The following is a 20,113-nucleotide window of genomic DNA, read 5'->3' on the forward strand; positions in this document are numbered from 1 at the left end:
CAACCCACGAACATCGATCCCAACACCAACACCCAACACAATGAAGCTCCAAATCCTATTCAATCTTCACCTCCAGACACCCAAGGCCTACGACATTTACCAAGCCACCCCGGCAGCGCCCTACCTCACCCTCCTCGGCACGAGGTGGGCAGGATCTCGAGCGGCTTCGCGACGGATATTTCCAGGGAGTTGTGCTTTGGTAGTGCCAAGGTCAAGGTTTGGGCGTTTGGGTATACCGCAGTACAATTGTGATTTTTGTTGTCGAGAGGAGGGAGGGTATGTCGCCGATAAGATTGGTCACGAACCAGAGGGGTTCTTATCTTAATCAGGCTGGAGGATCTGATGAAATTAAAAATCTAGACGTCCAAGTCTCCTTTTTTTCTAACGAAAACTGCCGATATAGACTATCTAGATTCCACCCTCGAAATAGATTCCCGACATTATAGAGGGCTGCCAGCGCGCAGAGCAGGAACATGACAAAAATAAAGCCTCCAAAAGTCGCCCACCTTTCCATCTCCGACAGGCTTCTTTTCCGGCTCATGTGGTAAAACATAAGGGTTCACATGCCTGGCGCCCCCCATGATCAAAAACCACAACCCCGTCACTTTAGAGATTGGCCCTCACGAGATGGAAAGGCACCATGTGCATCCTCGGCCGCGGATTGTCGAAATATGGCAGCAGCCGCGACCGGGTCTGCATCAGATCCATCGAATAGTCCCACCATGGCAGATCCGAGTAGTCCGGAATGGCGGCGTAAAAGCTGGTGATCTGCTCGTCCATGGCGTGGCAGCGACACTTTCGAGCCGGGACGGGCAGGTTAAAGTAGGGATTGAAAGTCATGGACGACAGGTGTTTGCAGCGAGTAGAAACCATCCTGCAGGCCGTGATCATGTGTGCGACGTTGTCAGACCGCCACGGCAGCACGACGTGTCTGATCCGCGGCAGGTCGCCGGGCTCGAGGGCGTCCAGGATCGTCGCCGCGTCCACGGGGTCGCCGATGTGGATGACGGTCCTGTCCAGGTTCACCCAGCGGGCGCTGGCGCTGCCCTTCAGCCGGAGAGGCGAGCCGAAGGTCTGTTTCATGAGGGTGCGGGCAGTTTTGCAGGACTGGCCCACGTTGTGCGGCTTTGCTCCGTAGACGGTCACGGCGAGTTTGGGCAGCTTTGCAGCATAATTGTGCTTGCCGTCTGGTAGACGGCGAACTTCGAGGTACAAGACCGTGACGGGAGCAAGCGCTTCCTTCCAGATCTGGAGCTGCAGTTCGACTGGCAGCAAGCCAAAGGATGGGAAACTTGTTGTTGACAATGACATTTTCCGTTTTTTTTTTTTTTTTTTTTTTTTTTTTTTTTTTTTTTTTTTTTTTTTTTGGTATATTATAGTATTAATATTATGTAGTGTTCTCGGCTGAGATTTGTGATTTTGGTCACACACACGGCGAGGCGCCGCACTCGGGATTGGTAAAAAGGTGAAGAATGGAAAGGAGCTGGCTGGCATCCGGGAGTTGGGAGGATGATCCCATTAAAAGTTTGGTGGCATGGAGCTTCGGCTTTGCTCCTATAGCTGATGCAGTGCACAGCTGTCAAAATATTGGCCGAGTATTAGCTGGGTAGGTGGCTACCAGCATGGTACTAGGTCTAGGTTTAGTGTAAGCTTTAAAACAGAACTTAAAAAAAGCAATCACCCCAACTCTTCCAGTTATACAACGCTATGTTGAGAATGCCAAGAAAGAATCCCTCACTCTCAATGCAGCTGAGGTCTCCTTCAGGTCCATGGAAAGTGCCAAGCATCATCGCTGACGATGCACTTTCCGCGGTGTAAATCCTAGTCTCTTTCTTGGCAGGCTTACTTACACTTTGCTAGTCCATCCATTTATGTCGTTCCAGATGATGACCTTTCTGCTCCCCATTAAAACTTTACCTGGCACCTCATATGAACCAAGACCGGGTCCCGATCCCGGTTCATGTATGGCGTCCTCGTCAGAACGATAATAGCTACCGTCAAAGGTTGACAAGCAGGCGGACTGCTCACAACTCACAATGAAGCTTTTATACATTCTTTTTCGATCCGACCTGATTACCCACCCACAGAGAAAAAGAAAAAAAAACCCCGCCGTTGTAGCTGTATCTCGCTATGAAACGGTCTGTCCTACTGCCTAGATGGTGGCCATGCATACATGGAGAAGTACGTCGGCGACAACGAATATCGTCAGCGATGAGTCTGGAGATAATTTTATGTAATGATGACTGGCACGCAGCGCCTATCATGCTATTCCGGGATGGAATTTGTCCACAGTTTATGTTTATTGATTCCGAGAATAAACTCAATCCAAACATGATCTTGCAATATGCAAGTATACTCAGGGGAAATCGAGCTAAAGTATCTTCTACAACTGCGTACTCCCACTCTCCAGCAACATCTAAGCGTCTTTGTAGAGCCTTTTGTCAGGGGTCTCCGAGTGTTCGGCAACCCAAAGCGCCCGCTGCCACCGCTCCTTTGCCAGGTCTAAATCTCCCAGTGCCGCAGCCATCTGCCCTCTCAACACCTCATACTTGCCAACAGGGGTGTTGTTGGGGCCGAACGTCATGGTATAACAATCTAATATCTCCTGGATTTTAGATTCTGATTTTTCAAGGATTCTTTCACGAAAGTAGAGCTCTATCAGTTCTCGAAATCCATACCCCTTTAGATCAAGAAGTCCTCCAGACCTCTCAGATAAGTCAATAACCCGAAGAAAGGTTTCCTCTGCCATTTTAAAGCCTTTTCGCTTTGCATAAGCTCTTCCCAAGCGCAGATTACTTTCGGCTAACATCATGCAGCTTTTTCTTTATCATTAGTGTTCGTATTTGCCGATGCTATCCACGTATCGACCTCCCCAAAGGACTCTAGCCGCTCGTGGAGTAGAAAAATATCCAGTAGCTCCAGTCCCATAACCGATGTGGGTTCCAGTACGTGATTCCCCGTTGTTGCGAAGGCGTTGAGAACGCCGAATGCTCTCGCCACACTCTGAAGAGACGGACCAAGCGTGAATGTGAAGATCAAATACTTGATATATACTATCACAGCCTTGTCGTTCTCTTCTAGAGCCTAAAGCAGCGCTAAGAGCAAATGTGATCATGTGCTATTCTCTCATGCGTCTAGCTAGCCAATACTGTTCAGTCTCATGGCCATGAAGGGGTGCTTGAGCCCGAGAAGAAGGGCAAGATCTTTGTCGCAGGTTGGCAATGCATCTGGTTCCGGCTTCTGGATCATTCTGGATAGCCTCTTCCAGAGCAGTGGCCATGGCCCCGAAGAATGTTGCAACGTATCGCCGCATGCTTGGCAGACGGATAACACTACTGCCGAGCTCTATGAATAACTCTCGTCTGTGTGATAAAATGTTATCAAAAGGAACTTGCTTGAGGTCTTTCTGGAATCTATCCGTGCATTGCTGTATGTGTGGCAAAAGTATCACAAGAGCCGCTAGTAGGATGCCTTTGTCTGCGTTCAGGTCGTCGCTGTCTGGTCCTTCTAGGCAAGAAGCCCATTGGTGTACCACAGGGTGCATGGAATAGTAGCCGCCTTTTTCGCGTCTGTCGATCATTGAGTAGCGTAGCAATGTTCATTTTCTGCCGCCAGTCGAATGAGCCATTCCGGTACTTCTGCTTCTTAATCTTTATACCTTAAAAGACCAGCAAAAAGCTCATGCCATAGTTTGCTGTTGTCGAGAAAGACCCATAGCAGGAGAAGATTGGCTGCTTCTGGGCACATCTATTTGATGTGTTGGTATATCTCTTGCCATGTCGTGCCGATGCACCCGTCATATTCTGACAATGGAAGGTTATCTTTAGAGTATCTCACAAGTTCTTCCCAACGCTCGTTATACTCTTTGAGATGTCAAAATATTCCTTGGATTCAGAGCAATAGGCTGCAGCTTGTGCCAAGGCGAGCTGTAGTCCTCCAAGTTTGCAGATGAATTCATCAGCGATATTGCCTATGGTGATTCATATCAGTGCTGCTGTATCAAGTCTTTGTTTCAAACAATACAGTGAGTAGTTTGTGAGTTAAGGTGGTATACTAACCGGAATCCTTTGCCGTACCAGGAGTTGAAGATGGAGCGACTGAGCTCCATGTCGGCTTTGTTTCAGTTCATGAGGAGTTCCTAATTGCGGACTCCTAGAGTATCGTGTGGTGATGAGGATTGAACCTTGGTCGCCGGGGAAGTACTTCTCTAAATGAAAGTCTGATGAAGAGCCACCTTTTTCAATATCACGGTCGAAGTCATCGGAGACTAAAAGCCATGCATGATTATCCTGCTGCTCTAGCCATTGCGAGACGATCCTGACCGGGGTATCTAAGTTCCTTTGTTCCTCAGCCTCCTTACGACTGTGCTCGGGAATTTGAGCAGCAGGAATCCGATATGCGTGCCAAGCTATGCTCAGCTTGAGCTGATCTTCTGATCTGGCATCTAGCCAGAATATCGAACTGAAAGTGGTCTTGTGGTCTCGCGCGAATGCGCTTGCGAGCTGGGTTTTCCCCAGTCCCCCAAGTCCATATAGAACGACGACCTTTCTGCGACGACGACCAGATTGTGCTGGCTGACAATTTGGAAGAAGGGTTTTTCAAGCTTGGCCATGTCGTCGGGCCTGGAAACGAACTTGCTTGTGGTCGAAACTCTCTGGGGAGTGAATGCTGTCCTGTAGGGCCCGGTGTCTGCATGGATATACCGGAAGGGTCAGGCTGGATAAACGCACAAGTACCACAAATGCCAAGTGAAAATATTAAGCTTGAAGTTTAGGCATCGCGCTACTAACAATGAGTGCCCGAGAGGATTCCAGCGCACATCTTCACCTGCTTCGATACTTCATGAGATTGAGAAAAAAGGATGGAACAAAAGGGTATACCTAGATAGACCTGAGAGAGTCAGAGAAATCGGGTGCAGTCGGGCGGTATTATACAACAATATTCAGGTCCGAAGGATTCTCGGGGGCCAGAAGATGTGAAAATTACCAATAAAAGGAGCCCATCAGTTGCTAGGGGGTCTGTGATTTGTTCATATGCGAAGGAGGTGGAATGTTAACTCGGCTGAAAAATACAGCTGTGCACCTTTATTTACCCTATAATCGAGTCTTGAAACAGCCACTGTTCCTGGAGCACTGTTGCAAGCCTTGGATTCACGCGGCTCACTGAATTTATTTGGCTAGGTCTTAGCTGTTCTCAAAAGATGTAATTCTTTCCCCTCGAAAACAGGAAGTAACAATTCGCACACCTATAGTTGATGGTATAAAGTTTCTGGAATACTCTTGGCCATGTCATCAAGCGTTGTGTTCAGGCATCAGGGGTGCTAGAGGCTCTTTGGCGGGTGCCGCGGTTTGGGTGATATCCGACAGCGAAAGTTCCGAATCGTGCTCGGTAGGTGATGCAGGCGAGGCAAGCAGCGAATATTCAATCCTCTCAGCCGTAGTTCCGTCACCTTGTATTTACTTCTCGGCAGCCCTATCCCCACCTCCAGGGTCTGGTGAGCTGAGAAGGGGGCCCTGCTCCGCTTCGTCCTCCGAGGCCACACCGGCAGCTCCATCGCCATCTTGATCGTCGCCATCTTGATCGTCACCATTTTGATCATCGTCAACCGGATCAACAACGCTCGCACCACCACCGCTTCCATTCTCACGCCCACCAAGCCGACCAACACCACGCCGCGCAGCATCAACAGCAGCACGGCGCGCCAGCTCCCGCCTCGCCGCCTCGGCCTCGATCATGATCAGCTGCTCCTCCATCGGCAAGACATTGTACCGCAGCGGCGGCATGACGACGCCGAGCTCCCCGGCCCACCTCTGCTGCCCGGCCACAATGTCCTCCTCGTCGTCGTCATCGTACAGCACATACGTCGGCTCCACGACCGTGGGCCGCCTCATCCGGACCCTGCAGTAGTCCAGCCTGTCGAGGCGCTCGAGGTCCTCCTCCCTGTTGAACCAGGCCCAGTTCCAGACCGTCTTGGCGTGCTCGGCCACCCAGGGCCGCCAGACCTGGAGGGCCCAGCGCTCCGAGGCGGTGCGCCGCACCGCCGCGTCCTGGTGGCCGCCGCCGCCGCTTCCCGCCTAGAATGTGACGCAGGCGGGACACAGGAGCGAGGATCGGTAGCGGCCGAGGACGGTCCGTCGATGTGGTGGGCACGTCGTCGTGTCGCTGTCGGCGGGGCAGTTGATCTTGAACAGGTCCATGTGGCCGCACCGGTGGGTCATGATCGCGAGGTTGCACATTGCTTTTTGTTGTTGGTGTGTAACGCTGTGGCGTAGAAGTTGGAGGACTGGATGCTTGGAGTGTAAATGATTTAATAATTAATTTGCAAGGACCCTTTGAGGTACCATCCTTGACGACTGACCAGGCCGTCTACCTAGATTTCGAGCCAACACTAACTGGCTTTATCAGGCTTATGAATGGTAACCAGATAATAGGGCAAGGACGAAGGAGTTCCCTTGGTTTAGTGCCCGAACAGGGTGGAAAGAACGAGAGAGTGAAGTTTTTTTTTTTAAAAAGAAAAGGGCTTTCAAAACCACCACCAAACGGCAGAACGATTACACAATACGAAATTATCGCGTGTCAGTAATATTCAACAGTAAAAACCGCGCATAGACCGCGTCAACGGTGAAGTAAGGTGGAGGTGTAAAAGTCTATGACAAGCAATCTTTAGAAACTCAGAATACACTAGCTGACTTGTTGAGGCACCTGCAACGGGCAGACACCCATTTAAGTCTACCTCTAGACACCAAAGCAGACATGGTGAAGCTCAGTCTCTAGAGCTCCACACAATGCCACTCAACAAACGACAGCCGAGACGGGATGGGTATCAAAACAGCATATACGCCTGCTCTAAACAGCAACCAAAGGGCGGGGTTTCAAGACAAAGTTAGTTCCGGGAAATATTGCGCAATCTTGTTTGGATCGCCAAAGTTATTCCGCGGGGGTTCCTCAGACGGTGTAGGCGGTTCTGATCCAGAGTCTTGGTCTCGGCTCTGGCCCCCATGCGCCCGTTCCAGAGCGTTCAATGACCTTCTCTTCTTCTTGATATTACCCTGAGAAGGAGGGTTAGGTGAGGAATGTCGTTGTTGTATTTTGGGTTGTGTCACAGAGCGCAAGTCCAAGGAGGTTTCTACAGGCGGCCGCACCCGCGGTTGATATGGGAGAGGAGCTTGGGCCGCAGAGCCCTGAAGGCGCCGTTGCAATGCCTCTGCAGCAATCGCAGACGCAGAGACTCTGGCTGCATCCTCTAACGCTGGGGTCATGGCAAGCTTCTCGTTCGCTGACAGGCCCTTTGTCTGCACATAGGCGGCAGATCGTGTGTGGTAGGGGCTGTGGTTAGAGAACTGGTCCATGATCGGGTGTACCATGACCGTTTGACCGTGTATGGTAAGAATTGAGTTTGTTGGTACATTGACCCAATTTTCTGTCACAAGAATGTTAGCAAAAGACAACTGGCTACTAATGACTGAAGCCCCAACTCCAGAATCACAATTAGTACATACCCCTCTCAAACGTCAACGGCTCACTAGCGACGAGGACAACATCGGCACCTTTGTCACGCCGCTCCATCTGAAAGTTGCACTCATCCTCGTGAGACGGCCTATTCTCCCACTGGCTGCCTGAGGAGTAGTATAGACTCGCAGCCTCGTCGGTGGCGCTGCTCACATATCTTGTGCAGATGATGCTGTGCCCGTCCGTGAGGGCAAAGTTAAGCAGGCTTCGCGTGTCCACCTTCTCGGCCTGGATAATACTCTCCGGTATGTCGTCTATAAGCTCGTTGATCAGCTCAATGGTCTTGAGCATCGCCCTGCGCAGAACTGTCGGTCCGAACCCCTTTTCAGGCTGTGCACTCGGGTCGTATCCCATGCGCTCCAGAGTGTCGAGAAACAGGGCAAACGCCCACTCGCTGTCCGTGCCGCCCACGACCCCCAGGTACCACCTGTCCGCTAGGCGTTCGCCAAGCCGCCTCTTGATGTACTTCCAACCACCAAGGCCACCGTTGTGCATCCACATCAAGCTACCGTGGTAGAAAGGGTGGCAGTTGTCCTCGGAAAGGGAGCCCTCTGTTGTGGCGCGCACGTGGGCAAATATAAGACGGGAGGCTGTTTTGCTCGCCAGCCGGTTCAGATTCGGGGAGTTCCATGCGGGCGTAGTCGACGTGAAGAGGCATGGAGCCGCACCGAGCTTGGGGTTGGTATAGAAGCCGATGCCGAAGCCATCTGCATTGTTTTGTCCGCGGCGGGTATCCTGGATAGAGAGTTGCACGGAGGCTGGTCAGCTTGTATTCGGGTCGTCAGTGGCATGGACAGGATAGGGCCTTGGAACTATGCCCTGTCAGGTAGACTAACTAATCGAAGTCGTGAATCAAAGGACTGCTTAAGGATAGAATGAGTTGGCTCGAGGATCAGCTTGGAAAGCAAAATCTCATCGCTTCCTTTATATACCTGTAAAGAAGACGAAATCAAATCAGAATCCGTAATCAAAACCTCTACTGTTTGCATCTGATCTCGCAAAGAAAATAAATAAATAAAGGTGGGTTTGCTTACCAGGAACCGGCACATAGCGGAAAGGTTATCTCTCTGACCGCCGCTTCTATAGGCCGTCCGTTTTCCTTTAGGTCCAGGAAGAGGGGAGCAACTTGCTCAAAAAATAGCGTAACGGCGCCCGATAAGAATGAGGTGACAAAGTTTTGAGGGAAACAGTTCTAGGTCCTCAGCATGTGAGCACCTTGAATTTCAGAAAAAAAGGATTTGTTTGGGAAACTATAGAGTAGAACAGCCAAAAAAAAAAAAAAAAAAAAAAAGATTCACACAGATTTGTTTTGTATTGGTATCGTTGTTGCTTTTGTTGTACACCGTCACTCCGAATTGCGGCGGCGTTCCCAAAGAAATGACGGAACCTGTCATTCAAATGGCGGGAGAAGGGTCTGGTGGGGCCCAAGCTAAAGCACAACGCCTGTGGGTGGGGCGCAGTACCAATCGGCCGGGGTGCAGATACGGTGCAGCGACTGGCATTTTGATGCAAGCTTGGACAAGAATAGCATAATCGGAACAAGGGGACATTACAGATGTCCATTAGTAGGTAGATACTTATGATACGTATCATCTTTGTTTTGACGAATAAGTGTTAATTACACAGGATTCATGATACTTTGACGTTTCTTGCTTCTTTTCTTTTGTTCTGTTTCCGTACAGCTACGAATTCAAGGAATGTAGACCATCAAGAAAATGGCGTCAAATGTAAACAAATCCAAATTATAGGGCTATGAATGTTATCTAGGTATCTCTAGGGTGCAACGTATCCCAAAATTGCGCGTTTATTTCCACGCGTCATGCAACGCTACCATGTTACTCCAAAAACACAACAGGTGGCCACATATTTGAGGCTCTACGACTTTTGTGCTCATCTACGGTCGTGGTATGGCACGTTTTCAGAAAACGGGTCATGGCGCGCCCCCGGGTGTGGCGAAACGTATCCAGTACCCTCAGTCTGCGCGACACCACCACCACCACCACCACCCATCAGCGGCTCACTGCTGCTACTGACGGCGCGTACGTCTATGGTAGGCCTCTGCTTGAGCTCATTGGCTCGGGCCTCGCGCTGCATGGCAGCCAACTCGCTGGCCTTGCTCAGCCGCTTGTTGGCGTTGCGGTCGCGGATACAGCAGGTGCAGATTGTGATTGTGGCGACAAGAATGGCGAGGCCGAAGATGCCGGCCACGACGAATCCGGACGTCGTTATCGTCTGTGTTCCATCCACACAGCCCGGGAGCCCCGCCGCGTCCGGACGGCAGATCTTGCCGTCTATGCACTTGTAGAATGGCACGTCGGCGTCGGCACATTCCTGTCTGCTACTACCCGGGGCGGTCGTGCAAACCTCCTGCCTGGTCGTGGCCGTGCTGTAGCATTCGAAGAGCATAAAGCCACCCAGCAGCTGCGGCTGTGCGGTGGGCTGAGGCGGTTGGTCCTGTCGTTTGGCGAGGACGTCGCCACCACCACGGGTGTCAAAGTGCGCAGTAGGTGTCGGTGTGGGCGCCAGCGAGTCATACATCCGGGCGGCAATCGGGGCCGCGGGCGGAGATATCGGCTCTTGCGGGTCCCGGCGCTTGCGGAGGTCTCTGGAACCCTCATCGCACCGGCGAATTGTCCATTCCGCCTCGATCTGCGCGGCCTCTGGACTGCAGCCGGCGTTGAGGAAGCAGATCTTCAGATCCTGGGCCTGGGCGTTGACCCCCCAGCCATAATGATCCGGGTTGGAAAAGCACTGGCGAAGGGTCTCCTTGTGGCCGCATGCCGCAACAGATATCAGTTCAGAGGATCGGGAGGTGATGCATTCTGTCCTTTTGCTTGGACTAGTTGCTGCTGATGCGATAGTTGCAGCGAGGAGAATGGTGAAAAGTAAGCTCGACCTGGGGGCTTGTCGTTGATGCATTTTGGCGGGGAGTAGTAGTATGTGGGTACCTGGACATGCCAATTCCGCCCAATAGAATCCACGGTTGATGCTATAGGATAAGGTAGGACAGAGAGCTGGGGTTAAGTGTCAAAGTCTGGCAGGAGCTCCTTGAACGAGTCTGTTTGTTCCCGTTTTATTAATTTTGGTACAAAAAGTAGGCGAGGTATGTTGCCTTGATTGCGGCCCAGAGGCGTCATTTAAACAACTCTTTACCAGCGAGACAGACAACCGCGCGCAAGTGCTGTCTGTCATATTGTCATATCCGAAATAGGAAAATCCTAAGACTCTAACCATCGAATCTGTTGGCGAAGCGAAGTACAGGGCTATGCAGGCCGGGGTTGGACAAGGGGTTCAGCTCACATCAGCAAGCCCGCCCACCCTACCTACAACATTACGGTATATATATATATATATATGTGTGTGTGTGTGTGTGTGTGGGTGGGTGGGTGGCTGCCTCGACTTGGCTCCAATGTCGCCCAGGTGCCGGTTTTGCCAGGTAGCAAAAAGCCGCCCAAAAAGGCGCATGGGAATATGTAGGACGAGGTACGGCGGCCAGTCGCCAAGGCCCAAGGATCCTCGCTAGCCTTACCAGGCACACCTCCGGAGAGCTTTTTGGGGGCTGATGCAATCTGTCTTGTGCTTAATTTAGAGCCGGCCTACAGGGGAACCACGTCGCAGAGGAATGAAGATTCTTGCTGCGCCCGGCCACTTCAGAGGTCTTGTGGAGGCGTTTAAGGCTGACATACATGGTCATGGATTTGTTTTCTAATTTAGTCCGTCAACTCGAGGCCGTTTTTTTTCTTCTTTTTTTTCCTTCACCAAAAAAGGCGTGTATGAAGCACCTGGCGTGCGTATAAGTGACACGGATATATTTGTTTTACAGGCCGTTGGCGTGGATAGGATAGGGCCCAAAACGCTCGCACCGGAAATCCGTCAGGAACGCTTATGGGACGAATACAAAGGAATACCCCTCCATACGCTGGCCACAATTTGGTCATCACCAGCCCCAAACTTAAACGAGGCCTACGGGCATTTTAACATCGCCGGATTTGGCATATAACAAAACGACCAAACGACCTCCAAGGTTTGCACAATTTTGACGGTAAAATTATCAATTGTAACTGGTCTATAAACACACTGTACGTCCGCCTTGACCAAACACACCAATCAACCGCTGCTGGCGGCGAGCTTGGTTGCAAATAACCAAATGCGCATATTATCGGACGAGGCCCCATGGTGATATGGTCTCTTTTAACGACATGCTTAACGGTTAGGAGACGTCCGAAAACATGTCCCTGGCGATGGGGGTTAGGTCGTTGTAGGTGCCTTTTTCCCCTGAATCTATAAAAGTGGCGGCCATTACAGAGGTATATCAAGGCCCTCAGCGTAGTTGGTAATCTTAAATCACACAGCAGCGTCAGACGTTTAATCCTGTATTGTTCCACTTGGCTATTATTAAGAGGGCGGATATGAGGCCGTAATCTCTTCAAACTTGTTCCGAGATATTTTCCCCCGGATAGGGGATACCAAATGTGACTAAATTGTCTGTAAAGCATTGTGTTGTCTTTTTTCTGACTGTATAAAAACTTTCCCAGGCTTTCGACACTTTGCTACTTAATATACTACTGGACTTGATAACATCCTTTTTCACGATCTCATGTTTAACACATTGCTCCAATCTCTCTAGTATCTGCCACTCCTCTATGCACTCCTCCTATATCTCTAAACGCCACGAGGGCGAGGCTGTCTGCAGTAGTCCTTATGCCTTCTCCAAAAAGTTGGAAATGCGCGTTCCGAGCATATAACACGAATCTGTCAGCTATGAGAAGGCCTGGGTCGAATCGTATTCGTAGAAAAGCAGCAATTATCGTGGTGCATACATTCTTGTCCGCTAATACAAATAACGTTTCTAAAAGGATATGGAAAAAGGTCGGCTAGGTTGCTCTTTAGTAAACAAAAGGGCTGAAGAGTTGGCAATCCTCGCCTTATTTGCCCATAAAAGTGTCCTTACACATGGCTAAATAGAGATTCTCATGATCAAAACGGCTTCGAAAGTCCGGAATTTTTTCATTTGCCAACTTTAACTTTGGAGCCAAATGCGTTTTATTATTTGTATCCGGCGATTCCGGTCGTAACAGGGTGGTAGCAAGCCCACCTTAACCGTGGTACCAGTAAATCCGGCCCAACCGATACCAAAATAATCAATCAATTCGAAAAAAAAGATTATGCTTTGGACGGAAGATTTTTAATGCGTCCGGGAATGCCGAAATTAACTTTGCGGAAAATAGTACCCAATTTTCACTGACCTGCGATTTATGCATTTAATAGTAGCTTATGGGCTGTTTATTGGCGAACTACTTCTGTTCACCACCCCAGCTTGCCCGGCAAACATGGATGAGATAGTTAACTTGAGAGCAGGAACATAAAAAAGTACATACGTAAAGTCACCCCTAGCTGCTGGGTATGAACGGAAGGCAAGTTCAAGAACCACCTACACCACGGCCGAATGTCTTTGCTTCCAGTCCCTATTTGGCGGTTCTTAGGGCAATTTTACTACATTTTGTCTCCATTGATCCAAAGCGGCAAAGCGCGTAGCCGACCAAGTCTAAAAAGCTGGTATTTGCTTATGTTTACTGCATTCCATACTTCCGCCACTTCTCAGGATGATCCGTTACGTCCATAAACTTGTTCATAAGTTGCAGAGCTTCATAGGACCGGTAGTCTGACGTCTCTTTAGCAGCCGTCAGGGCTAGCTCATCATCAGCCGATATGGGGTCCGCTCTTAATTTGTAATTGGAGGGTAGTGGTCCACCATCAATAATGCGGGGGTTTTTTCCTCGACATCTGATGGTAATAGTCTTTGAAGCACGATTCCCGAGCCGGCCAACAGTGTAAGTTAACGTTGCTCTATCCCCGTCCCCGCAGCCCACCTTGGTCAGTACTTTAGCTGGGGTGGTTGAGTAAAGCGGTTGGACTTCATAGAGTTCCACTTTGTAATAGTCCTTAGCCACCGCGCTGGCCACGAAGGCCATTAAAAAAGTAATGACTTTAAGGTCCATAATGATATATGTGCAAATATAAAAGGGTGTCCAAAAAACAATAAAACAGTAAACGCGGAAGTTTGCAGCTTTTTTATAAATGGTCTTGTAAAAGCGATGATGACAAAAACTCTCCCATAATTCTCTGGTAAAATCTCACCAAAGTTGGAAATATGCCACTTTAAATACTCAATTCGATGAAATAACAACCTATATTGGTAAATTACTATACCCGTGGACTCTAACATCGCATAAAAGCTAATCTAATTAATAAAATGGTGCAAGTCTCTTGTAAAATTCCAAAATAAACACCGCGCGACTCGTTGTGTGTTATTAATATATAATAACCGCATTCCCAACAGGATAGGTAATTAAGAATCGGGGTCACCGATACAGTTAATATAGTGTTTTACTACTCAATCCCTGCTATATTAGCAGTATTACCCAAAGTAAATACTATGCAAATACACAAGATAACAACCATACTCTATAATTAGCAATATCATGTCAAGACCATATAGCTTGATCAATATGACTTAAACGCATCTTATTTGACATTGGATTTATATCCGAAGTACCTTGCAGGAGTTCCAGAGAAGAAATGATAAATATAAGCAGGTAGGTACGCGGGTCTTTATGATCCTCGTCATCAACTTGCTTATTTTCCATCAAATAGGCTTTCATTTCTGCTTTTTTATCAACGCTCCAAGTTTACCCATAGCTCCCTTTTTTCTCTTCCCAGTTGTGTGTTGAGCTTTCGCACAACAACTTTTTTTCAACATGTTAGCTCTTCTTTATTCGGCATTGCTTGTGAGCAGTGCTGCAGCCAACACCATCCTCCCATTCGGCACTAGTACTCCGCCATCCTTTCTTCAATACTACGGTGGCTTCACGAAACCCGCAGCCAAGATGATGGAAGATAAAAATGTCATGATTCATTGGAATACCCGGGACATGATCAAAGAGTATCATAAAACTTCGCGTGGTTCAACCCACTACATCTACCTCGCATATATAACCTCCGATCTCACCACGGAATGGTACGGTAAAACCGTGGGACCCCCAGAAGAGCAGCGGAAAGATTCCGAGGGCCGTCAGGGGGATAGGAACGATGATGTGTCTTATATCACCGCAGATCGGCTGGCATTTAATGGCCCGTGGTCTTGGAAACATATTCGAGGGTGGTACCAAGTTGAATTCGGCAAAGCCCACACATGGCATAGGAACGGGCTTTATGACGGGCCAGATTTTTCAGACAAGCATCCTGAGCAGCTTTACTAAAGTGCTGCGGACAAGGAGCTCTGCGAAGCGGTCCAAAAGCGGTCGCAGTTATATTTGTCTGATTCGAACAATTCAGCATTTTTGGGAATAGCTATTCGAATCAGTTGCGCATATATTTCGTATATCTAGTTATGTGGTCGTTTGGCCCTTTCACCCGGCCCCCCAGGCCGTGTATAACTGCTTTGTAACTAATGACTAGAATTTCGGGCCTGAATCCGGACGTATAACCCATAGCGTGGACCAACCAAGAAGTAGTGTGGGTTAGTTATTTGTTCTGTCGATCAAAAGGGATAAGCTACAAAGTAGGTATTGTCACTTCGCAGTGCTCCTACCTCTGTTTTTGACTAACGGACAAAAGATGTGCTTAAGTAAACATGCAATTGCGGTGCTGAATATATTGCAACAATAAAAGTATAGAGCCGTTAAGATTTAGGCAAACGGGTGAGAGAAGGGAAGGGCATTCTCCAGTTAAAGCAAACAAATTATATATATATAATTACTATGCCACCAACAAAGCAAAGACTACCAGTGAGACGGTCACCAAGCCACACGCAGACAACCACCTCGGTTCGCTTCCGCTTTTGAGCATGGGCATGCAGTTGATGTCCAGCTCAAAGCTGCGCGAGCCGTTGCTGGATCTGTAGACGCAATTGAGAATGCTCGCCATCCCCACATTGTTAACGCCGGTGCGATACATGACCTTGCGGTCGGAAAAGTTGCACATAAAGAGGTAACCCCTTCGGCTGGGGAAGCCGGCGACCAGGTCGGGTGCGTAATTCGCAACGACGACTTCGGAGGCACAACACTCCCTCATATTGCTGGTGACTCGCTGTGGTGGTATTCATTGTGAAAAGGCCAACGCAAGGTTTGAGCGACGATTCTACCAGCCTAGCAACGTCGAGGGATCGCTGGCAGATTATATATAAGTACTGCGTGTGCAATCCATTCTAAGGGTATAATTTGCGAGTGCAGGAGCTGATATCAGTTTCATAATAAAACATGTAAAGGTGCTAATGTGACCTTTAAACTGGATCCGGGCCATATGGCATTGTCTTTTGCGGCATCAACCTGTTCGCAGGGGGGAGGGGGTGCAGGTTTTCCAATGATTGGTATTCGCGGTGTGTCCGAGCTATGACAAGCAGTCACAAACCTACGCCGCTAACTAGCAAGCATGCCAAATCTTTAAATCAACTTGAACGTCTCGATAGGAAGGTCGGCCCTCCTCAGAATGTCCCAAGCTCCGGACTTTTGCAATTCCGCCATCGACGGGGTTTTCATGAAGCCTCGCTTCTGCAGAGTCTGAAGGAACGGTTCAGTCATCGGGTCCTGGTGTATAGTCCTGGTCTCCATGTCCATGAATGCCGTTGCGCCTCGCAATCCCCTACCACAACTCATAACTCCGTAGTAATTCCCGGGCAGATCCCCGAGGAGCGATTCGCCGCGGATCCTGCCTTCTATATAGCATGCGATGACGACGTAGTAATCATCCGAGTCCTGATCGACGAGACGTAGCACCATTGGTACACGAGTACCGATCAAAGAAGCCACCCAGTCTCCTACAACCACCGACTTGAACGCCGCGCCAAGGTGCCCATCCTTTGTAACAAACAAGGCCTGAGATGCGCAGGCCTCTCCGCAGAGTCGCAGGCAGAAGCTCGTGGTGGGAACTTTGGGCAATCTCCCTTCTGGGTTGTCGGGACTCGTCAGTATCTCGATCATGCTCAAGCACTTAAAGTATTCGGGCTCGTGAGCTGCTGGCGGGACCCATTTTTCGGCAAAGTTGTTGAGCCCACAAAGTCCGACAGCAAGATTCCCCAGAAGCGCCGTCGCCGACTCTTATCAGTAGCTTGTATATCCTGATTCTCCGAAAGCGAAAGCAGCAGCGCCCGCATGTACTTGGTCGTCTCGGTGTCACTATCACTGTTCATTCTCTCACTGTCGAGGTGCACAACAACGGCGACCCGGGCAATGCGGGCACCAACAGGCCCGATCTTGGTACTGTTCATGTGGGCAACAGGAGGGCCGGCATGGAACAGCTCGGTGGGCATGTCATTTATATCCGCCGATTCCATAGGCGTCGGCCAGTCAGGCACCCAGCTCGGAAGCCCAAGAGGTGATGATTGCTCGCCGAGCTCACAGTGGATGAAGATGTCCACTCGTCCCAAGCTTCGTATATGGCCGCAGGCAGTCTCTGTGTAAATGTCCGCCACGCACCTCGTATAGTCCGGCACAATATCCGCACGTTGGTCCTCGTAAATCTGGCTAAGGAGCCCATAAATCCGGTCCCGTGGGTCTGAGCATTTGGCGCGTCCGGCTTGCTTCCGGAGCGCAGATATCTCATAGCCTGACCCGCATATCAGCCCAGTCAAGGGATTCATAGTTTTGAGCCGCCATGCTATCCTGAACAAAACCCGAAGTAAAGTCGACAACAACCATACTCCCGACCTTTTCGATAAGTCTCAAAGCATCTTCACTCCCGTTTGCTTCTGGCCCGAGGAAGGCGACCACTCCAGTCGCGAGGCGGTAAACGTCACACCCATCATCAGCACCTGCTGTGATCGCTCTGCGAGGTGATTTTTGGTTAATGCATATAGCATCGGCCCAGATGGTTATGACCTTGGATGGATGGTGGAGGTGTGTTAACGCAATAGTGAGATTCCGATGAATAGAAAAGTGGCTCTTAACGCAGATCCCGTGAACTTGCGATAACACTTCAATCCTAGTTGGATTCTCAGGCGAGCCCTATACGTACGAGAGCGCCTCTAATAGAATTAATCATAGAGCTGGTTTTGTTAAAGTTGTAAATACACACTACTGTTTCATGTTGTTCAATGCACTCCCTTTTCAGCGTGCCAGATCGACATTTAACATTCAGACAGGAGAGCTCAGTCTCTGGGGGAATGATCAGTAGCTGCAATCATAGCAACAAAGTATTAGCTTAGGCACCTGAGCCTAAAGATCCCGAGCGGTCAAATCTCCCTCATCTTCGACACCCTTCGATGCTTCTTGGAGCAGAAACGAGAATTTTCTCTGAGATGTGAAGCTTACATGCCTCCATCCATCTCCCGGCCGCTATCGTCCTTCCCATTGCAAATATTAATGTCAACTGCACAATCCGTCATGTATCCTGACGAGGCACAGTACACCAAAACCGTCATCTCTTCTCCTAAAGGCCAGTAAGGGTCTGAATAAGATCATGGGCTTGGGAAGTGTAATTCAGACTTTGGTGAGGCTCTGCAAATAACGCGGGGAACAGACATGAGGGGTCATCGACCGACTGGCAACGAGGATGCTGTTGTATGGTTGTTGAGACTGTTGGATTTTGTGGCTCGGACCCTCACATATTGCTTTTGAGCAACTTATATGTAGGTAACAATAGACTAAACCTAGGGGTAACTTTTCCAAAGAGCTCAAGTACATGATGGGGCACCTGTACTTCTTCGTCTAAGCGCCAAGGTTCTTGGTAGCGTCTTGGAGCTTTCTCGAACATTAACACAAAACAAAAAAGCTACAATCACATTATATAATTTGTTTTTCGATGCGGTTAGTACCACAGCATATCATCCTCTGGACGCAAAACCATCCGGTTTTGGACACCTCGCATCCCAAATTCGAGGCATTTTCTATAATACTAATTCGATGAGGATCGAATTAAACTAATACTCAGGTGGGTAAGCATTGGGGAATCCTCGGTGTTGTATGTTTTTTTTTTTTTTTGCTTTTTGTTTGTATGCTTGTTTATTTTCTTTTATTCCCTTATTCGGAAAAAAAGGCAATAATAAAAACAGTGTAGGTTGGTCTAACCGCTGGCCAGGCTTGTGATATTTTAACACAGTATCTTGTCCAAGCCTTTCCAATGTGGGTAAATTCCCAGTAATACAACCACATATTTATATAAATACCTGAGCCTAACTATATACCTGCTTAAAGAACATATCACGCCAAATCAGCGTATTATAGCACATATATATCACCTTATATCGCTTAATAGGGTTTGCACCTACTATACCTAAAGACATATAGCGCCCAGCTGGATTGGGCCTTGCTTAATCAGGCTGGGTGCAAATGATATTTTTGACCAGCCCACTTTCTCTTCAAACCGCTTGTGAATTTAATTTGACGCCTTTCATCATTTCTGTCTTTTTTTTTTTAAAAAAAAAAAAAATCACTTAATCAGTAGCTGAGTACCCGTTTATCGAGTGTTTCTTGTTTTCCTTCACGTTTCAAATTGACGGCTATATCATTCGTATCAGACAAAGGAAGGTGGACCATCTCAGGTAAAAGAGAGTAACAAAGGATCAATTCCAATTTTCCCAATTGATCTTTTCTCCAGTCATCCCAATCGATCTGATCACTTCATCTCGTTTCTGGTCGACGTTTTTCCCGAGCTAAAACCTCGCGAGGCAGCATATCCCATAATCTTCACAACCATAACGAATGTTGCTGAGCGTGTGCGCCATCAAAGTGTGTGTGTTTGGTCGCTTATTTTCCGTGAGTCTAGTTTTGGTTGTTTGGTATTAGTATGATTCGTGTATTGGCTATATGATCATGACAAAAAGGGGCACAGGGTTTCTTGGGCAGACGGGGAATCGAACATACAGCGCAGCTGTCGCATGAGCAGCCGGTGCCGCACTGGCAGGCCTGAGTAGAAGAGCATCCGCAGCTTCCCATTTTGATAGATTGAAAGGTTCTCGAAAGAAGATTGGTTATGATTTGGTGTATTTGTAATTTTAAGATGTTCTTGATGTGATTAGTAGTTGGATGTCATGCGTCAGAAGGTAGAGGGAATCAGGGAGGAAAACACTCGTTTATATATCTCAAATAGAGCCCTAACCCAACGCGTAAAACCGTATCGAACGTCTGATTGTTGCGCCTTCGGGCGATGAGAACAAAGGCCCCTCGCTACTTGATCTGCATGTGTCAAGAGGCAAAGCTAAGCTCCAAGGCATTAACCATCCGAGTCTTAGCCCGCTTCCCTTTACATCATCGTTCACAAGACGGTCTGGCCACTACTCCCCCCCCAAAGATCGCGCGGCATTTGTGCGTCGATCCATCCCATCTTTTTTGGGATCACACTGCCCCTATGATACAACCAACACCAAGTTTCCTTTGTTCAGACGCAGCGTTAATCCATGGGCTGACGGTGGCTGTGTTTAAAACTACTACGAAATTTAGTAGGTCACATCCCAAAAAAAAAAGTCAGGAACTTGAGTGATTTGTGCGTGAAACTTTGTGCTTGGTTCAAAAAGCAAGATTGTCTGTAAGAGAAAGGATAATCGATTCCTCGCGAGGCTTGGGTATCGGAATATCCCAGTCTCATTTGGGCATGTGAATCGGAAAATTGT

The 20,113-nt window shown here is 48.7% G+C and overlaps 8 protein-coding genes across 8 annotated transcripts; 1 reads left to right on the forward strand and 7 right to left on the reverse strand.

The window, feature by feature from the left end:
- Positions 1 to 606: 606 nt before the first annotated feature.
- On the reverse strand, positions 607 to 1,311 carry PgNI_06228 (uncharacterized protein; the record flags this gene model as incomplete). The annotated part of the gene is made up of 1 exon (XM_031126254.1): positions 607 to 1,311. One exon carries the CDS (start codon positions 1,309 to 1,311, stop codon positions 607 to 609), a length of 705 nt encoding a protein of 234 aa, XP_030982325.1.
- A 4,145-nt stretch (positions 1,312 to 5,456) lies between these two features.
- PgNI_06229 (uncharacterized protein) lies at positions 5,457 to 6,218 on the reverse strand (the record flags this gene model as incomplete). The annotated part of the gene is made up of 2 exons (XM_031126255.1): positions 5,457 to 6,074; positions 6,129 to 6,218. The coding sequence occupies 2 exons, from the start codon at positions 6,216 to 6,218 to the stop codon at positions 5,457 to 5,459; spliced, it is 708 nt and encodes a 235-aa protein (XP_030982324.1).
- A 414-nt stretch (positions 6,219 to 6,632) lies between these two features.
- Positions 6,633 to 8,752, reverse strand: PgNI_06230 (uncharacterized protein). Its single transcript, XM_031126256.1, has 4 exons — positions 8,544 to 8,752; positions 8,346 to 8,441; positions 7,500 to 8,244; positions 6,633 to 7,420 (listed from the first exon to the last, which is right to left on the reverse strand). Exons 1-4 carry the CDS (start codon positions 8,556 to 8,558, stop codon positions 6,873 to 6,875), a joined length of 1,404 nt encoding a protein of 467 aa, XP_030982959.1. The 5' UTR covers positions 8,559 to 8,752; the 3' UTR covers positions 6,633 to 6,872.
- A 647-nt stretch (positions 8,753 to 9,399) lies between these two features.
- PgNI_06231 (uncharacterized protein) lies at positions 9,400 to 10,428 on the reverse strand (the record flags this gene model as incomplete). Its single annotated transcript, XM_031126257.1, has 1 exon — positions 9,400 to 10,428. The coding sequence occupies one exon, from the start codon at positions 10,426 to 10,428 to the stop codon at positions 9,400 to 9,402; it is 1,029 nt and encodes a 342-aa protein (XP_030982181.1).
- A 2,546-nt stretch (positions 10,429 to 12,974) lies between these two features.
- Positions 12,975 to 13,508, reverse strand: PgNI_06232 (uncharacterized protein; the record flags this gene model as incomplete). The annotated part of the gene is made up of 2 exons (XM_031126258.1): positions 12,975 to 13,017; positions 13,096 to 13,508. The coding sequence occupies 2 exons, from the start codon at positions 13,506 to 13,508 to the stop codon at positions 12,975 to 12,977; spliced, it is 456 nt and encodes a 151-aa protein (XP_030982958.1).
- A 759-nt stretch (positions 13,509 to 14,267) lies between these two features.
- Positions 14,268 to 14,768, forward strand: PgNI_06233 (uncharacterized protein; the record flags this gene model as incomplete). The annotated part of the gene is made up of 1 exon (XM_031126259.1): positions 14,268 to 14,768. The coding sequence occupies one exon, from the start codon at positions 14,268 to 14,270 to the stop codon at positions 14,766 to 14,768; it is 501 nt and encodes a 166-aa protein (XP_030982180.1).
- A 499-nt stretch (positions 14,769 to 15,267) lies between these two features.
- PgNI_06234 (uncharacterized protein) lies at positions 15,268 to 15,582 on the reverse strand (the record flags this gene model as incomplete). Its single annotated transcript, XM_031126260.1, has 1 exon — positions 15,268 to 15,582. One exon carries the CDS (start codon positions 15,580 to 15,582, stop codon positions 15,268 to 15,270), a length of 315 nt encoding a protein of 104 aa, XP_030982184.1.
- Positions 15,583 to 15,950: 368 nt separating this feature from the next.
- PgNI_06235 (uncharacterized protein) lies at positions 15,951 to 17,926 on the reverse strand (the record flags this gene model as incomplete). Its single annotated transcript, XM_031126261.1, has 4 exons — positions 15,951 to 16,603; positions 16,705 to 17,112; positions 17,207 to 17,331; positions 17,817 to 17,926. The coding sequence occupies 4 exons, from the start codon at positions 17,924 to 17,926 to the stop codon at positions 15,951 to 15,953; spliced, it is 1,296 nt and encodes a 431-aa protein (XP_030982185.1).
- Between the last annotated feature and the right edge of the window lie 2,187 nt (positions 17,927 to 20,113).

This window comes from Pyricularia grisea, chromosome I, assembly GCF_004355905.1.
Source record: "Pyricularia grisea strain NI907 chromosome I, whole genome shotgun sequence".
Classification (NCBI taxonomy): Eukaryota; Fungi; Ascomycota; class Sordariomycetes; order Magnaporthales; family Pyriculariaceae; genus Pyricularia; species Pyricularia grisea.

What these genes read in the sequence shown, in the direction of transcription:
- PgNI_06230 (XM_031126256.1), bottom strand. An exon ending in TTGATTCACGACTTCGATTA is followed by an intron (nt 8,245 to 8,345) that starts GTTAGTCTACCT and finishes CTCTCTATCCAG; the next exon opens with GATACCCGCCGCGGACAAAA. An exon ending in GCCGTTGACGTTTGAGAGGG is followed by an intron (nt 7,421 to 7,499) that starts GTATGTACTAAT and finishes TTCTTGTGACAG; the next exon opens with AAAATTGGGTCAATGTACCA.